At 32.0% G+C, this 22,096-nt stretch overlaps 1 protein-coding gene across 1 annotated transcript in view; it reads right to left on the reverse strand.

Moving 5' to 3' along the window:
* The window catches only part of LOC130444685 (uncharacterized), a 67,900-nt gene that overhangs the window by 39,743 nt on the left and 6,061 nt on the right, over positions 1–22,096 (reverse strand). Inside the window, exon 2 of the mRNA XM_056779962.1 lies at positions 2,336–2,816. Within this exon, the coding sequence (XP_056635940.1) occupies positions 2,336–2,816 (481 nt within the window). The remainder of the gene's footprint in view (positions 1–2,335; positions 2,817–22,096) is intronic.

Genomic DNA, 22,096 nt, shown 5'->3' on the forward strand with positions numbered 1-22,096 from the left:
ACTGCTCGGTAGTTAGTAGTGGGGAGTTTTGTAAAAGCTATTGTAGTTTTAGTAGGAATCATTTGACTTTTTTGAGTGCATTTAGTATTACTTTGCCATGAATGTTTGTTTTATTTGAAATAAATATACCACTGATGTTAAAACTAGAACTGTAACAGTGTGAAGGACACAACTAGAGAAAATATTCAATGAAATTGATGCAGTATCAAAACAACTTCTTGACCCGGTGTAAAGTAGAAACAAAAATGAAAAACTTATTTTGAATAATTAATATAAATATGAATCTAATACCAATTGAAAAAATACTCAAAACATACCACTTTAAACCTTTCCATTGTAACAACCAGGCGACGCGACTTGACAAAAGTTTATTTGATTCTCTTATATATAAACAACAGAACTTTTCGGAAGGATATGATGTGTGCTAACGAAGTATGAAGCCATTTTGAATATGAACAAAGTAATATTATTACAAAAATTCAATATTCAGTAGCCGATAACTCCATTACACTCTTCTGGAGGTTAACTGCAATGAGGACTATTACGTTCAGACTCTTATATCCAAAAAATACTTTCACAGAGTTGATTGAGCAGTTATTTATTTTATCATCTATAAATATATTGTAAAGTAATGGAGTCAAGCCGTTATCTCACTTCACTCCTTCTGTGGTTAGAGAAGAATCGGTTATTGGGTTTTTACTTATTATGTGGTAGGTATCACGTGTAAATAAGATTATGATTGCATTTGGTAAGTTAACACGTACTTTCCTTTCAAATAATGTATCTGAAATTCGGTGAACAGTTTTATCTTGAAGTTTCTTGAGCTTGATGGTAAATACATGATCTTGTATAGTTCTGCCTTGCGGAATACGTTTTATACATCATTTAGTGTATTTTCTACCTTTGTTGCAACTTTATTGGTATTCTTGCCTTATTCCCAGCATATTAATGTAAGTAAGTCAAGCCTCTCTCCTTCGTAGCTTTTGATATTTCAGGTGTAAGTAGCAGTTGTTAGCCATTTGATTACTTCTATAACTTTTTCTTGTATTATCTCTTTTCTGTTTTCATTATGGTCCTCTTTATCACTTATATTATCAATTTATTTATTTTGTGAACGGTAGGAATAATTAACGAAATGATGAGTTCAGATTTATTATTCAATATAGTCTCTATTGGAGTTAATACATTGTTCTCATCGATGTTTCATCATTTCGAATGTATTTCAAATTAATTATTGTTCTATATCTTTAAAATACTGATTTACCGCATGGATGATTTTATTATCCACATTAACGATGTAAGTGTTCTTTAAGTTTTGGAAAGAGCATGAGAATATGACAAATGCTCATCATTTTGAAACTAGATTGAGACATTAATCACCTTTGATTTGCAAGTAAACTAACTGAAATTATACCTTCGGGATCCCAAGATACGGTTGGCATGATATTCCAAGCTGAATATTGCATTGTGATTTTTTTTAGGTGGTGTCTCCACTTTTTTATCTGAATTTGGGCTCTACGTGATAGCGACGGATGCTCTATGATTCATCCATTGTTACTAATCTTATCAGAACATTTTCTTTGTTTCTTCCATACTGTCTTGAAATAGCGATTTCATTGTAGACAGTGACGTGATGATAATTGATTGTTGTTGATTTTGAAATGGGTAAGGGACAAAATAAACAGATCAGTTTAGGTACATCTACTCAAAGATATGAATATACTGGTTAATTCATTTAGAGGAAGTCTCAAGTATGTTGTCTTGCCAGAAGGCATTTAATTGATAGATAATTACGTGGATTCTATTGTTGATTTGATTTTTTAAGCAATATATCTTTGTAATATTTATTGACCATAGGCGTATAAAAAACGTATTTGATTCTACAATATTGTAACTATTCACTTTCTGAAATTGTTCATCATAGCTACGAAGCTTTTATCGTTTTGAATGTGATCAAAGAAAATTTGAAAATATACGAGAAAATTTTTGTTCAAAATTTTTATAATCTTCAGTTTCTGCCAATAAACTAAAAGAGTGTATGGCGATACACTCATGACTATTCAGCTTAGATTTCGTCATTGATATTGTTATAATTTTGATACAGTTTAAGCTTAAGAGATATTTTAATGGAAAGTAGTTGCAAAAACATCTCTGGATACAAAATTATTTTAGACAGTTCTATACTAGAATTTGAATTCGAAGGATACGTATCTCAATCGAATGCTTTATAATTCTAAAATAATTCTAAAATAATTCTAAAATAATTCTAATATATATATATATATATATATATATATATATATATATATATATATATATATATAGATATACTCACTCATTGCCATAAGAAGCGGCCGGATATGAATCCCCATAACGGCTGTCATCTTTATTAGCAAACTCTGGATAATGACTAACATCAGGAGGTGGTCCACTATGGTGGTAATGTGAATCATCATGATCCTCAAGGAAATGATGCGAATCGTCGTGAGAATACTCCGCTTCTTCTATATGAGGCTTGTGATAATGGTGTTCTTCAATGTGAGGTTTGTGATGATAATATCCGGGTGCCACTTGATGAATATGTGCTATTTGATGCTTGTGAATATGATGTTTGGTTCCATACGGTGTATACGCACATAATTTGAAAAGATGATGTAGTGCGGGGAAGAAGAACAAAAGAATTTTAACGATGATTTTCTTAGCTGTCACTACTCCCAACATCGATGGTAAGAAGAATAATACGTTTACTGCTAGAAGTTTTATAATCACTAGAACGGCGAGAAGAGCATACAGTAATCTATCTGTGATGAATTTTTCTGAAAAAATAGAATTGCGTTAACAACAGTATAGAGTCAATCTGAAGAGGTCGTTGGCTATGTGCTCTTAAGAAACTTCATTATCAATTTAGGAAACTAACAGTGAGTGAAATATTTATAGGCTATTTCTTTGTACGAGAGATTAACTATTAGCTTATTTTGAAGTCCTCTACAATATAGTCCCCGATATTCTAAACTAAAAGTAACCTCAAATATTCAATATATTCTCAAGAGAGTAAACAAACAAGTTTTTATTGAATGCTACAAACGAAAAATATTTATAAGGGAAAGTTTCTATTCTTCAGAATTCCAGATTTAAAAATGCATAAAAGTTGGCGTTTTACAGTTATTGGAGAAATCAAAATTTAATACATTTATGTCAAAAATATGCTGTCATCTACAATTACGCAATATTTGAGTTTACTGCATACAGAAGAATATACAGGTCTAGTTGATTCGGGTGGAGATATTATTCAATAAAAACAACATGGAGGATTTAAATTCACTGTTGTTGCCGACGAGTATGTGAGCAACTATACCAACACAGAAATAAATTGTGCTTGCGTGACTGGATCAAAAATTCATATAAGTCAACACAACAACTGCGTTTTCACATTGCGAAATGAAACTAAATATATCATTTACTTTTTAGGCTACCATTATACTAATTATACTAGGATGTTCTCATCCGAGATACTGGCATCCCACTTTGCGTCGAATTTGTGTTGGGACGCTAGCATACCGGACCGCTATTTTATTTTAATCTTTTCCAGTCGTCAATATGGCCCCAAAGAATGAAGAGATGTTGTTGCTGATGTTACTAATTAAAAAAAGAAGGCGTCGTGCAAAAAGGAAGTTTAGTGTCAACTTTTCAAAACCCTCAAAGATAGAAGTGACGACAGATTTCCATGCATTCATTTTGAAAATCTTGTTGGCGTAGCTTTCTAACCTACTATCCCAAATACAAGGATGTTTTCCCATTTCAAATAATAAATTTTCTATATCCAATTTGTTATCAATATATTTTTCCGGTTCTTCTAGAGACGAGCCTTCCGAAGGGGCATTTCCTATGTCGCCCACAACACTTTCACTCACGTCATCAAACATTTCACTTTCCATCGCAAAAGACACTAAAGATATACTGTACTAGACACAGTAATCACTCGACTCGATACGACACGTGCAGTGCAGTCAGCAGTCTCAGGCCCTCACGTGATCAAACTGCGTGCGCACGCATATGTCAAATAGAGCACCTGCTCGGATGCTAGCAGCCTACTATAATGCGCCGCATTCGAACCAATGCCCCACAACCGATTTTGTGCATCCCGGGATGCAAAAAGCGACCGGCTGTTCGCATTTCAGCATTCCAGCCGGGATATACAAAATTGAGCCTCCGGGTGGCTGTTTTAGCATCCGATGCTGGCATCTCTAGTCTAATCGCTTCCAGATGCCAGCATCTCGGTTTTGACTTACGGCAAATTTTTTACAAAAAATTAATTACTTTAAAAGTATGCATTTTTCGAAATAAGTACTTTTTAAACAAAAGTATACATAATTTCACGTTGATTTCAAAAATGTATTAATATACAGGGTATTTATTCTATTTGAAATAACAAAGTTACAGTCAGCCAAAGATGGCCGACTTCCGGTAGAACCTTTGAAAATATTTTAGTTAGAAAGATCGGATCCGAAAACCAATACCTAGCAATTTTCATGATTTTATTATATGCCATATACAGATAGTTTTAACTAGTCGTAGGACACCCTGTATTATAATTATATTACACTCAAATCACTATCAGCATTCACATTCTAGACAAAAAAAAATGATCTAGTTTAAGAATTATAATTCATACATTTTTGGAAACTCAACTATTTTTCTTTGTTTCTTTTTTCTGGTCCTTTTATTTCCTGAAGTTAGCGATATCATCATATTTTTCAGCTATGATATGATGTGTATGCTCGATTCGCTCCAAAAGTTTTTTTTTGTGAAATGTACATTTAGACAGTACTGTTCTAAAACTAATGACAAAAATATTGACTGAAGAGATTGCTAAGACGGGTTTAAGTTAAGATGGTATGGACAACTTCATACAAAATTTGAAAAATTGTCTGCTAACTAGAGAGGTTTCTCTTATAGCCTACAGTGAATGCTACACAAATTTGAGCAATCAGCAAACAAAATCAATTTGAATATATATTTACAAAAAACTCAATCCCTTGGAATATTTAGAGAACCGAGGAGCTGCAAATTGGCTGTAAACTATCAGGCAGTTAATCAGGTTACTTGCTTGAAGTACCTAGACATTAACATTACCAGTAGCAAAAGCCTATCAGAAGAGAAGCTAAGGGAGATTGGTATATATAATATCTGTTCTTTTTTAGATATTAGAAATTATTTGGACAGACAGTGTGAAATTTGTAACATTAGAACAGCTGGGAAGACAATACTCCGGTCTATAAAAAATAACTGGCCACACATTACGCACCCAACAGATAACACCGTGAAGTGGGATGAGAAAAGTGTAATCTCTAATTAATGTATAACTCCCCCATTAAAAATTGATTATAAATGACAACAAATAAATCACCAATAATTTCACCCTACTTCTGGTAAATGAATCAACTCGCTTAACTGTCAAATATTTGAACAATAATAATATTTTGAAAAAAGAATTTGAGAATAGAGGATTAATTAATACATTAAACCTACCAGTTAAAAATTAAGGGCCTTTCTAATTACTAATACTGGTTAGATAAGTTTAGGTTAATCTCGCAATATAGTTGAATTAAGTTACCAATTCTCTTCTTTGTATTTGCACAAAGTCAGTTAGGCGCCCGCACATGATGAAAAAGAGAAGCATGTTCGCAAATCCATGTTGTTCACTAGAGGATTTATTCTACTCCACGATACTCAACTCAAATTCTACTGGACAAGCTCAAGTGAGAGCAGCTTGATGATCCGCCCAACAGCTCAGACATGTGGCCTTGTAGCTTAGATGTGTCTGGTCCGTTAAAAACCATCTCAAAGGGGAGTGTCTCAACTCGGACAAAGAACTGAAGAACATAGTAGAGCTATGTGGCTCTTGTCATAGTCACAGGGAATTATTCGTCTCGTTAAATAGTGGAATAGTTGTGAAAAGGTCTCTTGTGATTAATTTCGGATAAAGTCTTCAATTATACGTTTGATATGTTTCAAAGGGATTCTCCAATTTTAAATTGGTTATAGCAGTTTCAACTGTTCTCGTTATATACTATTAGCTAGAGGTTCTTACATTTTTTATTATTCTGCAAAAGTATTTTTTCATATAACAAATTGCTTATAATCATTATGTCTAATTATTTTTAATTTATTAATCATTTGATATACTAATTATTTTAGGTCAAAGTTAGGAAAGTAATAAGTCCAAAGCTAGAAATTTCAATTTAACATTTCCGTATTGATCATTAATTATCTCAATTTAATTTTAATTCACTTTAATTTGGTATAAGTAGAACAGGGAAAAAATTTATTTGAATTTTTCATTTGAATGGATTCATATCTTCATAATATTCAATGCAGTCATAAAACAAAAAATAACTATTTTATTGCTATTAAATTATTTGATTAGTTGGATTTTATAACTTTATAATTTTGTGATAAGCAAAGAATGAAAGTTTAAGATTTCTCCGTTAAGTATACCTTCACACGCTTGAGTAAAATAGCTATCAAAATAGAAGATTTGCTATTTAAGAAAATTTTCGATGATATCATTTATTTGAATTATTGGGATACACTTTAGAAGCATATATTCTAGAAATTATTGGGAAATGCAACACCCTTGTCTCAGGCATTTGTTGATTGTGAAGGATTTCGATACTTTCGATTTTTAGTACTTAATGGCCTTTATGAAGGTATGGTTAATGTTGGTATTTTCAAAAATTTTCCCATAATTTTGATATTGTTATGTTATCGTAGGCTTTTTGTAAATCTATAAACATTAGGTGTACTAGACTATTCGATTCTGTTCCTTCTTTATCAGATGCTTTGAAGAGAACACGTTGCCTGTACACGACCATCCAGCTCTAAACCCACTCCACTTATTATACTTGTTACCGATATCCCACGATATTTATTGCCCTTATTATGTATAGATATGATGCAAGCTGTTTTCCAGTCTTCGGGTATATTGTAGAAATATAAGCTAATTGTTCGAAGTTTTTATTTATTCTATTTTTCATTAGTTAAGCATAAATCCCTCGCGGTTCTCCTATTTTTTAGTTGCTTCGCTGAATTTATAACTATTGTTGAATGAGATATCAAAGATCAAATAAAATGTATTCAAATTCAAAAAGGAATCGTTACCGGACAAAACAATTTTTATTTAATCCACCAGCGAATTATTGGGCTGTGTGTTCATACTTCACAAAAAAAATTTATTTACCTCAAATTTCCATTCATATCAATATAATCATTAATATTTGTAACAGAGATACATCAAGAAAACCAAAGTAATACTTACCATAAATATTGAAAATTTCGATTTGTAGGTAACGGTTTATTTAATTATGAAACAGCAATCAAATAAAAAACAACTCACATCTATTGCCACATTCTAACATAGACTAAAAGTTCATCAAATGTACGCTAAAGCTTTCACCTATAACAGAATATCGAATTTAAGTGGGAAATTCGAATGATTAAATTTTGTCTGCATTCATTACCACACTAGCAGCTCACAAATTATTTTTTATTGATTAGAAGTCAGATTTATTCCATATAGCTATCGGATATGATGTCAGGATCATGCTGATGATGATGATTTTAGAACGATGAATAATAAAGGAAAATATCTTGAAGAACCTTTTTATATGACATATCTTGAGGACATGTTCATTGGAGGAAGATATAGTATTCATGAAAATAATTGAAAAAAAATGTTTATTTAGTTGCTTGCTCAAGAGTTCAGGACAAAAATTAGGAACTGGTCACAACTCAAATTTGAAAAAGATACGTTTTATAATTAATATCCTTTCTATGTAAAAACATATTTTGTTTTCGAGAATAAATTTTGTAAGCAAATATTTCAAACACCAATGCCTGACATCCTACACCGATGTGCTTGACGTGGTTATTCCTCTATTAACCTTTAAATCTTATTTCATTTATAAATATATTTGATTCCTTTTGGTACCAATGTGTTATGTATATCCCAGCAGACGTTTAAAAAATCCCAGTGGGAATTTTAAGCTGATGATTTAACCCGAGCTATGCTCTACTGGTACCCAAAAATAGATGGAGGCAAATTCAGTTGGCGGCGTTTTAGTGCAATTATTTAGGGCGAGTGTACCACGTGCTGCGTAGGATGTATTTGTCCCAGTGGTTTTCTGCGTTTACCTCATTCAGAAATAAGTCATTATCCTAGAAGGAGTTGATGGAGTTGCCCCAAAATATTTTTGATGTCGAAGACGAACCGTGTTTTAATAGCGGTTCAGAATATGTACAGTCACCTTCAAAGGTTTCAAGTAACGAGTTTTTGGCACCATCTAAGAGTAAATTTGAACTCTAAGAGAATTTTTTGTCCCCGGATAGCTCATTTTCCGAAATAAATACACCAATTCCAAATATCCCTAGAATAAAGTTAGATCAATGGAAAGTTGTAGACAACAATTTTGTTCCAAGATTTCCCATCCTAGCCGAGACATCTAGTAAAGGCACATCTTGATAGGTCTTTTCTTCATGGATTACTGAAAAAATCAATAGAAGATAATCCGAGTAAACGATCTGTTTTGAAAACTTATCAGTAAGGAATAATGATGATATTTGGCTGCTTTTCCCTTATGTCATACAATAAAGTGCCTACAAAGCAGCCCTATTGCTCTACCAATAAATTAATTGGTAATGACAATGATCAAACAATCAATTTCTAAAAATAAATTCAATTTCGGAAAAGATGCAAATAGATATAAGAGTACAACTCTAAGGGAATACGATATCCTAAATTTAGCACGAACCATTCAAGAGACTGATGTCAGCTTATGTTTCGATAGATTTTTCATAAGTACAAAACTAATTAACAAATCAATGAAATGAATCTTAGTTTTTGTATAATTAGGTTGATACGTGTGCTGTTTCCTGGAAGGACACCAAAGATGTCACAGTAAATTCTTATTGACATAGAGATGAAATAACTGAAGTGAAAAGAATGGTCAAAGATGGTGGCCAAGTAGATATTCTTTTGCTGCCAGATTGTTCACTTTTATAATTAATATATAGGAAGCGTTGATCTGTCAGACCAACTTGTTGGCCTTTTCGATATGAACAAAAAGATAACCAAGTAGTGGAAAAGAAAATAATAGTAAGAGTTTTTTAGATTACTCAGTTCTTTTAGCTGAATCTCTAATTAGCTATGGCCGGCAGCATGCAAAGGTAGTTCGCCGACGACAATAGAGTAGGCCTATGAAATTAGAGGATCACTCACCTATCGAAGGCCCACTAGAAGAAGTTGTCATCGCTATACTACGATGAAGCAAAAAAATAACTAAAACACTTTGTGCGGTTTGTATTGTACTCTTTCCCCTGTGTTTGTGTTATTAGAAAAATAAGTAACAAAGCGATGTATATGTCCAATATCCAGTGGGAGAAATGTGTCCCAGGTTCCCTTGGAAAAAAATCAAATAATTCACTGAATTTTTAGTTTTCTTGTCCATTTGAAGCCTATGATGAAAGACAGGCTCTTAACTCAAATAAACAAATTGGTACTGAAAGGTTATATAATAATATTGTCAATAATCAACCTTTATAAGTTATGATCCCCATATCCAATAAGTTTATCCTAGATCACCACTTTTCAAATCCTGAGATTATTATCTAGTAGAATCATCTCATATACAAGCGATTACAGGCTGAACCCAGAATAATGTGCACTGTCATCGTATGGATTATGCTGTTGCAAACGTTTTAATTACCATTAAACCAAAATTATCTCCTATGAAATAGGTTACATGCCACCACTACACGAACACTCACAATTACACTGTCTGACGCGCATTTCTGTTGTTTACATTCAGTCTCTGAAGACGATAACTTGGTTATCGAAACGCGGTAGATTTTTCGGTAGATACTTTTCATTATAGTTTCTTATAATTGTTGAGATGTGGCAGCATGCACATGATTGATTAAATGTGTTATTTATATTAATTCATTGGTTATTTTTTCAATTTACATATCACTATGACTATTGGGTATTAACTACTGGTTTTATAATACTTTGTAAGCTAATAATCTGATTAATAAACTGATTATTCAAGAGTTTAAAGGTCCATTTTGTACTGCTGTTTTCCAATGTATTCAAAACTAATAGTCACTTAATAGAGGAGATTTCTTTCGCGGATATAATTCGGAATCGGATAATATTTTATTGTGTGATGCCGCAGAAAAAAACAACTATTATAGAAGTTCATAATGAACTGCTTAGTCATAAAAATCTTTTGTCAATATACTTGGTTGTAAACCAAAGTCTTTTTCTAGTTTTAATACCTCCAGATTTTTTTATAAACCTTTAATTTCTAATATTGACTCTTATAGTCTTATATACTCCTATCTTCATTGTGGTTTTTCTTGTTTTGCACACAATTGTCTGCTGTCTTCCTTCTCTTCCCCTTGTGGTAATCAATTTCAGCTTTCAAAATTTCAGTTCCAGTTTCGTTAGAAATTGTGTTGCAAGAGGTACTCGCACTTGGCATTGATTGAGTTTCTGGCAGATTTATTCCATCCACTACCGCATTATCTTCTTTCAAAATATCCAATATTGCCAAATCCACTTCGTCTAATTTTTTGTCTTTTCCCCCAATGTTCCTGTCCGACGTGCATTTTCTCGTTTATTCTACGAAACAGCTTAAATGTACTGAACATTTTGAATTATTTATTACGTGAACTCACCAAAGTGCGGCTTTTCTATAAGCCGAACAAATTGTCTCGTCTCTTACATGGGTCCGCTTTTTTTCTAGAGACGCCAATTATAAAGAGTTAGCCAATGACGATATACTCTACCATGCATTTTGCTTGTCTGCATTAGAGGTTGTTTTGAAATTTCCAAATAATATATCGCGCTTTTGTTTGATAGCAGCTAAAACAGCTAGCTTCTTTTCAATAATCAAATCGGGAAAAATATAGCTTATCGATGTATTCTTTGCACTTAGCACTTTTCACTTTTCACTTTGCAACTTCTTCTTATTGAACAGGAATTTAAAGATAAATTGCAAACTGCAAAGTGATAAGTGCGAAGTATTATTGTGAAATAGGCCCCTGCTCGTTCTTCTACAATACGAATTATAACTAGACAAACAATTGTGATTAATTTAAACACAGATTACGCTAAAGCCTTGGTATGCCCAAATAATTCGGTGTGCAAGAACAATGGGACAGTTAATTTTACATACAGAGATTCTTATCTCCTCCGCGCCACTAGCCAGTGCACAGTGCTGCTATTTGATTCAATGCAACTGCACTCGCTCTTTAGCGTCATCCTCACTTTGAATTGCGGCATTTGAAGCTGTAATCAACGATAGAATGAAATAAAATTTTACTGACATACTATATGCGCTTCATTATTCAAGAAAATTTGGGATATAAACAAATTGATAGTTTCTCTATAGGGGCATAAATATCGGGTGTTATAGCACAATTGTTTATTAAAGATCTTGAGCAAACTGTTTTAGGAAAACATTCCATCCTTTTTCTGTTATTTGGATGATTGTATTATAAATTATATCAAAAAATTAAATGAAAAGTTCAATTCCAATATCAATTTTCATTATTTCATATTATAAGAAAACTTGGAAGTACTCAGAACATCAATGTATTCAAACCTCAGATTATCACACTAAATCTCTTCAAAACTATCAGTGATTATTGATTGAGTACAAAAACTATCTATCTGCAATATGCTAAATTTATATGCACACTAACTGAAAAAATAAAAATTGTATAAAAAAAATTAATTATCCCGAAGAAATTATGAATTTTGTATTAAAATTACGGATGAACAAATATTAAATTAGCAAACGAAAGATATTTCAACTATAAACATATGGAACTTTCTTCACAATAATTATCAAATAACTTTTATTTATATGAAATCGATGTCTTAAGGCACAGATAAAATTTAACAACATAAAGTGCCAAAAAAAATTACTAGAGAAGTAATTTTATAATATGAGGTTCCTTGTAATAAGTGATTGGGTTTATATACGGTGAGCATATTGATAATTAGAAAATAGATTAATTATTAAGCAATAGGGAAGAAATATACAAATCACCAAAACAAGTAAATAGACATTTCGCACCTTCGGTGCAACAATGGCACATTTATCTAAAACTGCAAAATTGAGTTAGGTATGCCAGACTATCTCTGAACCATGCTTATATTTGGGGTAACAAAGACATCCACGAAATTATTTCAAAATTCTACTAGATGGCGCAGGTGCCTTTGTAGTTATGGGCGCTTTTCCTATGCGTTCTGGGCCAACAAAATTTTATTCGATAGTAGCGCCTCTGTGCCCCTAAGTGTTTGACGTGAGTTGGAGCTACAGCCACACAAAGGTATTTATGACCTTTTTTATTTTCACTTTTTGTAGCGACAAAAACATATCTATTTTCAAGACCACAATTCTTTTTTATAATTCACAAAAATGTTGGAACTACAAAGGCATTGGTTATAAAAGCGTTTTTTTTTATCCAACATTATTGTATTTAACGACACTAATTGGAACTACAAAGTCACTAACTAAAAAGTGTTTTTTAGGTCCAATAATAATATTTTTTCAACTATGATATGGGAACTTTAAAGCCGTAAACAAAAAGAATGTTATATACGTTCAATATTATGATTTATTACGTGATAATAAAAAGACTTTTGACTATTTAATTCCATTTTTAGTATCATAAGTACTGACTGTTAAGTTGAAAAAAAAATGGGACTTTGTTACTCCAAAATCATTTATTCAATATTTCATTTTTCTGACAAATTCGACCCAAAAGTAGTATAAATTACATTGTTTTGAGCTGCAATAACACTAAAAAAGTAACTTCGGTCGAAGTCGAAGTACTTCAAATGTTACTTTGATGATGATTACGATGATCAGTGTGAGTATTAGTATCGTAATACATGACTTCAGCAACTTTGACTCAACAAAGCCTGAAAAATTTAATTTGACATTCGTAATTATTCATAGGGTGTCCGGCTAATTTAATTAATCAACCTTTTGTAATTTTCTGGATGTCAAAAGAGTAATGGTATACTTAAAGTTGTTTCTCACTTCAGTCGCGTGCGTGCCTTTGCAGTATTAAAAAACAATAATTTGATTTACAAATATCTTTAAAAATCAATTTTATTTCAGAGAGCAATGGGCTCCCGAAGTAAAAAAAAAATATTTCCATGGTTCCGATTGAAGAAAATAATTTATTGGGAATCAAAGTGTCAGTTGAAACATGGTTATCGGACTTACATCCTAAAGATCAAGAAAATGATCATGAATACAATGTACTCGTACTTCAGATGGTAAAAAAATGATCTTTCAGTTACTGAAGAGAGTACAAAATGTTATAATGGCGTGGACACAGTTTTACCACAAGGGCAAGACACCATCTCGAATGCCAATGAAATGAAACCAGATAATAAGATTTTTCCACGAGTGATGGATCTGAATATTAACCACCGCAAAAAAGAGACAAAAGAAGGTAGTTTTTCAGTCAGTCCGTAGTACATCCAGCTCTAGCAGTGACTCATCCAGCTTAAGTAGCAGATTTTCCAGCTCAAGTAGTAGTTCATCTAGCTCTGGCAATCGTTCTCAGTACTACAAATCTACATCTCGCTCTAAACGTGTTTCTAATGTGTCAATTGTATATCATAATGCAGCTTCTGAAACTATTCAAGCAAGTACAGAACAACCGAGTATTGTAACAAAGTTTAAAAAAAGACCAAAACCCCAAATAAATGGAAAAACACCAGAGAAAGCATTTAAGAAACAGTGATCAAGCATATACCTCATCTAGAGGTAAAGCCATGTCGTAAAAACTATTCCTTGTACGGGTACCTACCAATTGTCTTGTCTTGGGCAAATAAATTCTCCTCAGATGATAGGAATACTATATTTAAGACATACTGGGGCTTCCGTTCTTTTCAAAGGCAGCATGACTTCCTTGCTTCTTATGTAAAGCAAGTTCAATCTGTACCATCAAGATTCGAAAAGGTGGAGACGTGAATAGAAAATGTTGAAAACCAAACATATCCCACTTTCTCATAAATAAAAATAGTGGAATGAGGTTTTGTAAGACGTTCCTATTGAATACATTGGCCATAAGTAATAAACCACTACGTACTGTAATTGAAAATAAATTTGCAAGCATAAGTGTAATTCCAACAGATAAACGCGGTAAGCACAGAAAACAGTCAAAGCTAAATGCTGAAATAATACAATCTGTACGAGACCTCATAAATTCTATCCCTAGGATGGAAAGCCATTACATATCAGGGCCAATTCATCGAGAGAATACATAGATGGTGGTTTTACTGTAGCTGAACTACACCGTAATTATCGTCAAAAACGTATATCTGACAACAAGAAACTAGCAAATTACGACGCATACCATCGAATTTTCAATACACAATTTAATATGAGCTTTTTCATTTCTCGTAAAGACCAATGCGACGTATGCGAGGCCTAAGAATGCTGTAGATAAAGAACCGTTAAGGTCCAGCTATAATCTACACCAGGAAGAAAAGAGTAGAATAGAGCAGAAGCAAGATGTAGAAGAGTGCAAAAAGCCTGATAGCAGCAACATTGTAACTATATACGATCTTCGAGCAGTATTGCCTTTTCCTATAGGTCAATCTTCGGCACTTTTTTATAAAAGTAAATTAAACTGTTATAAGTTCACAGTCTCGAATATTAAGGACGAGAAAATATTCTGTTTTTTTGGCATGAGGGTCTAGGTAAGCGAGGAGCCAATGAAATACGTTCTTGTGTGTACAATTTTTTGAAAGAATGTTCTTTGACTAATCCAAATTCAGATATAACTTTTTTCTCGGATAACTGTTGTGGTCAACAAAAAAACCACTTCGTTCTAAGTTTTTATTATTATGCCGTTTCAATCTTGCCAATTAGATCTATAACACACAAGTATCTAATTCGTGGATACACGCAAAACGAAGGGGATAGCGTCCATTCGGTAATAGAGAAAAATATTCGTCGAGCAAAAAAATCTGGACCCATTTACACCCCAGATTAATATGTGGCTCTAATCCGTAATGTCAAACAGACTTTGATAGTTTATACGATTTAAAGTTACTTACTAAACTTAGTAAACAACTGTTGTATGCAATTTTTTAATAAAATATTGAATTCATATGGTTAAGAAACGTTAAAAATTGGATAGATATAAATCACGTGCTTTATTTCGTTTATGATATTGAAATTCGTCGTTATGACTAACTTTGAATTCTCAAAACTATATTTGTATCGAATCTAAAAGATATGTGTATAGTACAATAAGGTTCCTTGAATCAGTTTAAACATATTATGCTAGCTGAACCGGCAGCCTTCATACTGCCTCAATCGATAAATAAAAGACCTAAACTTTAAATATAAAATTAAACTTAAACTATAAAATAAACTTCAAAAAAATAAAAGGAATGCTTTTATTATTATTTTCGATTACATTTGATTTTGCTTACTTACAAAACAAAGTTTTCCTGAAATATTGGCTTTTAATAAGGTTTCAATTTGATATTGACAGATATACTCATTTATGATATGATAATAAATTTAAGGCTTTCTGATAAACTATATTTCTTGTTTTGTTTTGTAATGCGTAAATAAACAAAGATGACGGTTTTCCGATGCGCGAACAGGTGACGTATAATTGTCCATGCGCTAAATGGGAAATTCCAAGCTGATTCCGCAAACTTCCAGCGACTGGCCTTGCGATTTATTTATGGTCATCGCAATTGCCAGACGTACCAGAAAAAGTAAGCGTTTAAAATCTAAATATAAATCCATTGGAATCAACGGTATACGCGGGATCAAGACATCCTCTCCTTTGTATTTTCCCTTTATGATTGTTCGCATTCTGAAATAGCAATATGACTATTTTCTTGGTCTGTCTCTCTCTGTTCATCAGTGAGGTTAGCACGTAAGGTAGCTCTTCGCACATTTAATTGACTACGACGACCTAAGTCAGGTCGTCTTCTTCTTGGCATTGTAAACTGTAACTAATCAAAGTGAGACAAGTTCTCGCACACTTAGCAGTAAAGTGTCACTATCACAAATGATCACCGACGTAAAGAAAGTTCTCGCGCACTTAGCGGTAATCGTCACTCACAAAGATAGAAGGATGCACTCTTTGTCTGAAGTATCGATCGATATAGAGGATGGATTGACATATCAGATGGTTGTCAAATGTCAAATATTCTGGTTACATTCAGAAATTTGATTTATGGCGAAATTATCAATCTACATATATTTGGTTGTCAAATGTCAAATATTATGGTTGTGTTCACAAATTTAATTTGTAAGAAAACATGAAGGAAAAACAAAATTGTTGTTTTCATTTAATTTCGACCATTTTCATATTTATTCAACTTTTAAACCTTCTCTGGACTTCCACATATAATTTAAGACCAAAATTAGCCAAATCGGTCCAGCCGTTCTCGAATTTTAGCGAGACAAACGCGAACAACAATTCATTTTTATATAAACAGATATAATTATGTGTTGAATCGAATACAATATTTCAATATTCTTCACGCTTATTGACCTGGATTTCTAATTATTCCACAGCATTACGTACTTGTATATCGGATCCTTCGACAGTATGAATTCATTCTGCAGGTTTCTTGTTGACTTTTTGATTCACTACATGAAGTATAAAGAGAAATTTCTTAACTTCTACCGTGATGTTACAAGTGAAGAGATAACAAATAATTGAATTAGCTATTTAGTTCAAATTTCACCAAACATACATTAACATAAATGAATTCGTTAATCAACGGAGGGAGTAATTTTGTAAGTTTGCAACAATTAATTCGATACACTGGGATAAGAAAACAATGAGTATGTTTGACCTCCGATGTCTGTAATTGATTCGAATTAATTTCACTTCGATTAGAATCGATGTTGTGACAATAGATGAAAATAAATTACTTTCATTTTATACTTAGATTTGCGACGAATTGATTTTTTCTAATCCCATCCTGCGTATTACTTTTATTAGTACTATAAGCATGTTGGTTGATTGTTATGTAGTATGAATATATTTGGGACTGATGTCCAGCGACATCATTCCTTACGGTTATTTTTGATAATTATTTTGTATGTTGGTATACATAAGAACTAATATATAACTCAATTTACATTTTAAAACGATACGGCTAGTCCAATAGTTTTGTTATTTTCAATTTTTGTGTTTGTTCACTATTGTCAAGTAGATTCACTGCGAACTCGTTCGGAAGATTGTTAAATCTGTTTAAGTAGGGTTCACTGTAAACACTTATTACTTCTTTGACGCAATTCACTTGGAGATCTCTACTGATTTCATTGATGGGTATAAATCACGGTGAGTGCATAATATTTTAGGGTGAAACCTCTTTACATATTGGCTTGATGGCGACTTTGTGAACTAGGAGCTTATTTTGCAATGATAATATGGATTTACATCCTAGTAACTATTAGTGTTTGCTGTTTTCTTTTAGTAAGGATATGTGTTTTCCTGGTGATTTCTTTGTACATGATACCTAGGCACAATACCTAATGAGAAGGTCATAGAGGTCAACTTGCATCTACATTTCAGCAACATAACTTTAGTTTTGCCACTTATCAATTGTGGTGCTAGTGTAATAAATAACCATTTGTTTCCATTTTACAAATGCTTTCTCGAAGCGTTATCTAGATGGGAAAATTGTAAAATTCAATACTCAACATCAGATAATCTCTTGTTTTAAAATCATTTTCTGGAAGTGATTTAAAAAATTTCAATAGAAATGAGCTAAAAGAATGTGAGATTTCTTGAAAAAGATTCGCTACTATACAGGTTCTTTCTAAAAAGATGATCCCGTCTCTAGGATAGATAGAAAACTGAAAAATATTTGGAATTAACTCAGTAAAAAAATGTATACTCATGTTTTACGATTTAGCCTCAACTACTGGCAACATTGTATCAATGTTTCATACAAATATGTTTTGGAAGCTGAACGAAAACGGTACACAGTTTTATCAAGAGTCCCTTTTTGGTGTAAAATTAAATGTTGTTTCAGTTCACTTGAAATTTTGCTTAATAAGTCTAGTATTGAAAAAGTTATGTTCAATACTACTCGGTACGAACTCTGATGTATCTGCTTCCAAAACATATTTGTATAAAATTTCAATACAAAGTTGCTAGTAGTTGCGGCAAAAGTATAAAACATGTATATAAATTTTTTTACTTACTAACTTATCTTTTCAGTTTTCTATCTATCCTAGAGACGGGATAATCTTTTTTGAAAGACCCTGTATAGTAGCGTGCATTTTTCATGAAATCTCATATACCTTGAACTCATTTCTATTGAAATTTTTTAAATCACTTCCAGAAAATAATTTTCAAACAATAGGGGTCGTATAAATAATATTGACTACGCTAGTTATATGTGAAAGAAGATTTCAGGATTTCAGGTGCAAGTAATGCACTTCGATTTATTTTTCTGCTTTAAATTTAGAGTGCAGCAAAAGCTGGATATTTGAGAAAAATTATTAACTGTTTGGAAGTGAGCTGGATCATTTACTATAATTGTTTCAATTTCTTAGTAGTTGCGAATGATTTTTGGTACAATTTTATTTTGGTTGTGTAAAACTGACAACATGTTTTACATTTGTGAATGATTTGTATCTTGACGTCATGAGTGTACTTCGCTCAATTTCGATATCACATATTTGAATTTCAATAAATCATTACTTTGACCATTGTTAGTTAACACATTAACCTACTCTAGGTTGGGATGTTCTATTCGAAAAATGGGGTGTTTTCTTTCTAACTCATGGAGAACTACTAATTTTCGAAAGGATATCACGAATAGTTTCCGATATACTTATATATGGTAGCACAATCTATGTAATGCGGCTGCCAAAACTTTATATTTTATTTTGTAATAATAAGATGATAAACAATAACCTTATAATTTTATTACCAAGTTTGAAATAAAGTTAAGTAATTGTCAATAAACAGTAAAATATAGAGTTACAGAATATTGTTATTAAAACGTTCATCCCAATATAGTTTTCATTTAAAATTAGTTGAGTTAGGTGGTGATTGGGGCCAATCCATTGTAACTTGATACCAATATGCTAAAAGCAAGGATTGCAACATAAAAATTTTCGTAGCATACCTAATCAAACAATTAAGTTTCAATAGCAATGTTTATACAAAAATATCCTACGGTTTCTTATTGATATCATGATAAAAAAATATAGTTAAACGAGCTTTTCATGAGACTTTTTCAAAAAATTTCAATGAATAACAGGTATTCATTCACTGGACGTATTTATCAGAGAAAGTGGTCCGGTATTTCCTATGGCAAGTCCGTAAGAATAAGTAAACCAGATTAAGTCATTGACATACAATCTGTGTATATTTTGAATAGAATGAAATTTTCACTTTATGTTCATTTAAAAACTATCAAGAGTAATCTAAAAATGTTTATTTTCATTGTCCATTCACGGTTTTCCATTAAATTTCGTTAAGAGTACTTGACTATGTAATTGGTCTATACAGGATGTAATATTAGTCTACTAGCTTCGTTATGATATGAAGCACGGAAACAAATTATCAAGATAGAAATTAAAACAAAATATCTTTGTTTTACAAAATACAGTTTTACAATGATATATATATGGTAGTTTGAAAGATTCATTCATAATATTTTTACACTCAAAGAGAGATTTTTTGTATATTTTACAATTTTAACGACAAAGCAACACAATTTTATATTAGATAACATAAAACAATAATTTAGAAGAATATTAAGTTCTCTTAAGCAGCAATTCCGTTATCAAACTTCAGAACCTACTGAATGTATAAGCCATTTACAATTCTGAAAGTAGTTAAAGTAGATAATTTTTGGCACTGAAGATGATGGAATACTTTCTACTACTCAAACCATAAATATAACGAATAACTCTTTTTTGTAATTTAGAGATAGATTCGAAGAGATGCAAACTACAAGACCCCAAGAAAGGTAAACCATGCGATTCGAACAATTAAAGTGGTTCGGACTCCAGTTGAGACCTTTTGGTGGAACAATTTTTAATGATTATACCCATTTCTCAACCTACAATACTATATTGAGAAGGCATTTTACCATGATGTAACAGTATAATTATAGATAAATAAGGTAATGATAAATATTCAGCTGACCTGATTCTACTAACTAGTCATTAAAAGGTAACACCAAGAAGGAATGATTTTTCTAAATGATCATTATCAATGTTTAACACAAAGAATTTTTTTCATTGAATAAGTTCGTTCACTACATCAAAATAGTTAAGCTGGAATTTCAAGACCGTTGGTGATACTCATGTTGAACACACTATTCACACTTCTACTACGGTTCCAGAAATTCCAACTTAGCCTACTAGACTTTTCAAGAAAAGCTTTTGACATTTACACATTTCTTAAAATATGTAGGTACAAAATGCATTTCAATATTAATTTAGTTAATAGTTTACTTTTTAAAGATCTACTGCTTTGAATTTATATTGCTGGACAAAAGCTATTTCGAACAAAATCAAGTTTATAAAAATCGGCTATGCAGAACCGGACATTTTCACAAGAAGTTTCCAACTCTCGCCCACCTCTTTTTTGAAGGCATAGAATAAACATTGTGAAATAAGAAATGCGTAGAATTTGTTGAAGGATCATATTACGAGCCCCGTCCCATTTCAGTTAGCCCACTTAGGAAAATTCGAAATTATTAAACTTTATTTTGAAATGCCAAAAAGTAGCTGTTGGTAAAATATTTTAAACTTTTATTTTTACGTCTAAAATAGGTTTTGGATAAATATTAACAAATATTTTGAGTGATATTCCATATGATGGAAATGGATAGGTCTTGTTGATAATAATTTTTTATGCATATACAAGGATTCATTGTTTCCAAAATTGTGTTCAAAGTTTCATTAGGTCTAAAATAAGCAAATAATAAAGTAGGCTGTGTAAGTCATATTTTCACAAAATGTTTTTTTAAGTGATAGATAGATTTTTGAAGTAAGTAAGTAAGGTGATTATAATTTTAAAAATGGCTAGAGGAAAAGTTATTGATGGAAAAATTCGATTAATCATAATAAACTTATTCAAAAATGGAAAAAAACTCAGAAATCGCGATATCTATAAACATGTCAAAATACATCGAAATATAGTTCGCTTGTATAAAGCAAATGGTTCGATTGTCCCGAAAATCGAAATTGTCAGACAAAGATAAACAAGCGTTAAAAAGAATAATTCAACAAAACAGATATGCTAACTATCAACTAAGTGTACTTTGGAGTAATGCAGTGGGTAGGCGGGTTTCAAGATCCACATATCACAGAAAGGCTCAAAAATTAGGATTTCGGACATATAAGGTGAATTTTGTAACATCTTAGTTTAATGCATATTTTTCTAAATTTAAATTTTCTTTACGTAGGCCAAGGAAAAGCCATTATTGATTCAAATCCAAAAGAAAAACAGACCCTAATGTGCAAAATTGGAATTTTAAACAGTGGAGCTGTATACATTGGAGTGATGAGTCCCGTTTTGAAGTTTGCGTAGGCGACGATCGAAATAGAGTTATTCGACAAAAAAATGAAGCTTTTCATCCGGATTGTTGGAAACGGAAAGTAAAATTTCCGGTATCTGTGATGGTGTGGGGCTCGATATCTGCAAGAGGAGTGGGAAAACTGCATTTCATAAACGGAATTGTCAATACTGAAAAGTACCTGGATATTTAGAAGAATCATTGTTGCCAACAAGAGAAGTAACTTTAACCGCTGGGAAAGCCTTTATTTTTCAGCAAGATGGAGCAGTATGCCATAAGTCAAAAAAGGCCTTAAAATGGTTCTCAGACAAAAATATTCCACTTTTAGAGTGGGTTTCAAGTAGTCCAGATTTATCACCAATAGAAACAATTTGGCATGAAATGAAAAAGCAGTTACGTGCTAATCCAGCTAGAACTGGTCATGAAATTAAAAGAAAGACTACAAGAAATTTGGGATGATTTTATTCCCGAATACTA

Source organism: Diorhabda sublineata, chromosome 5, assembly GCF_026230105.1.
Source record: "Diorhabda sublineata isolate icDioSubl1.1 chromosome 5, icDioSubl1.1, whole genome shotgun sequence".
In the NCBI taxonomy this organism is placed as follows: Eukaryota; Metazoa; Arthropoda; class Insecta; order Coleoptera; family Chrysomelidae; genus Diorhabda; species Diorhabda sublineata.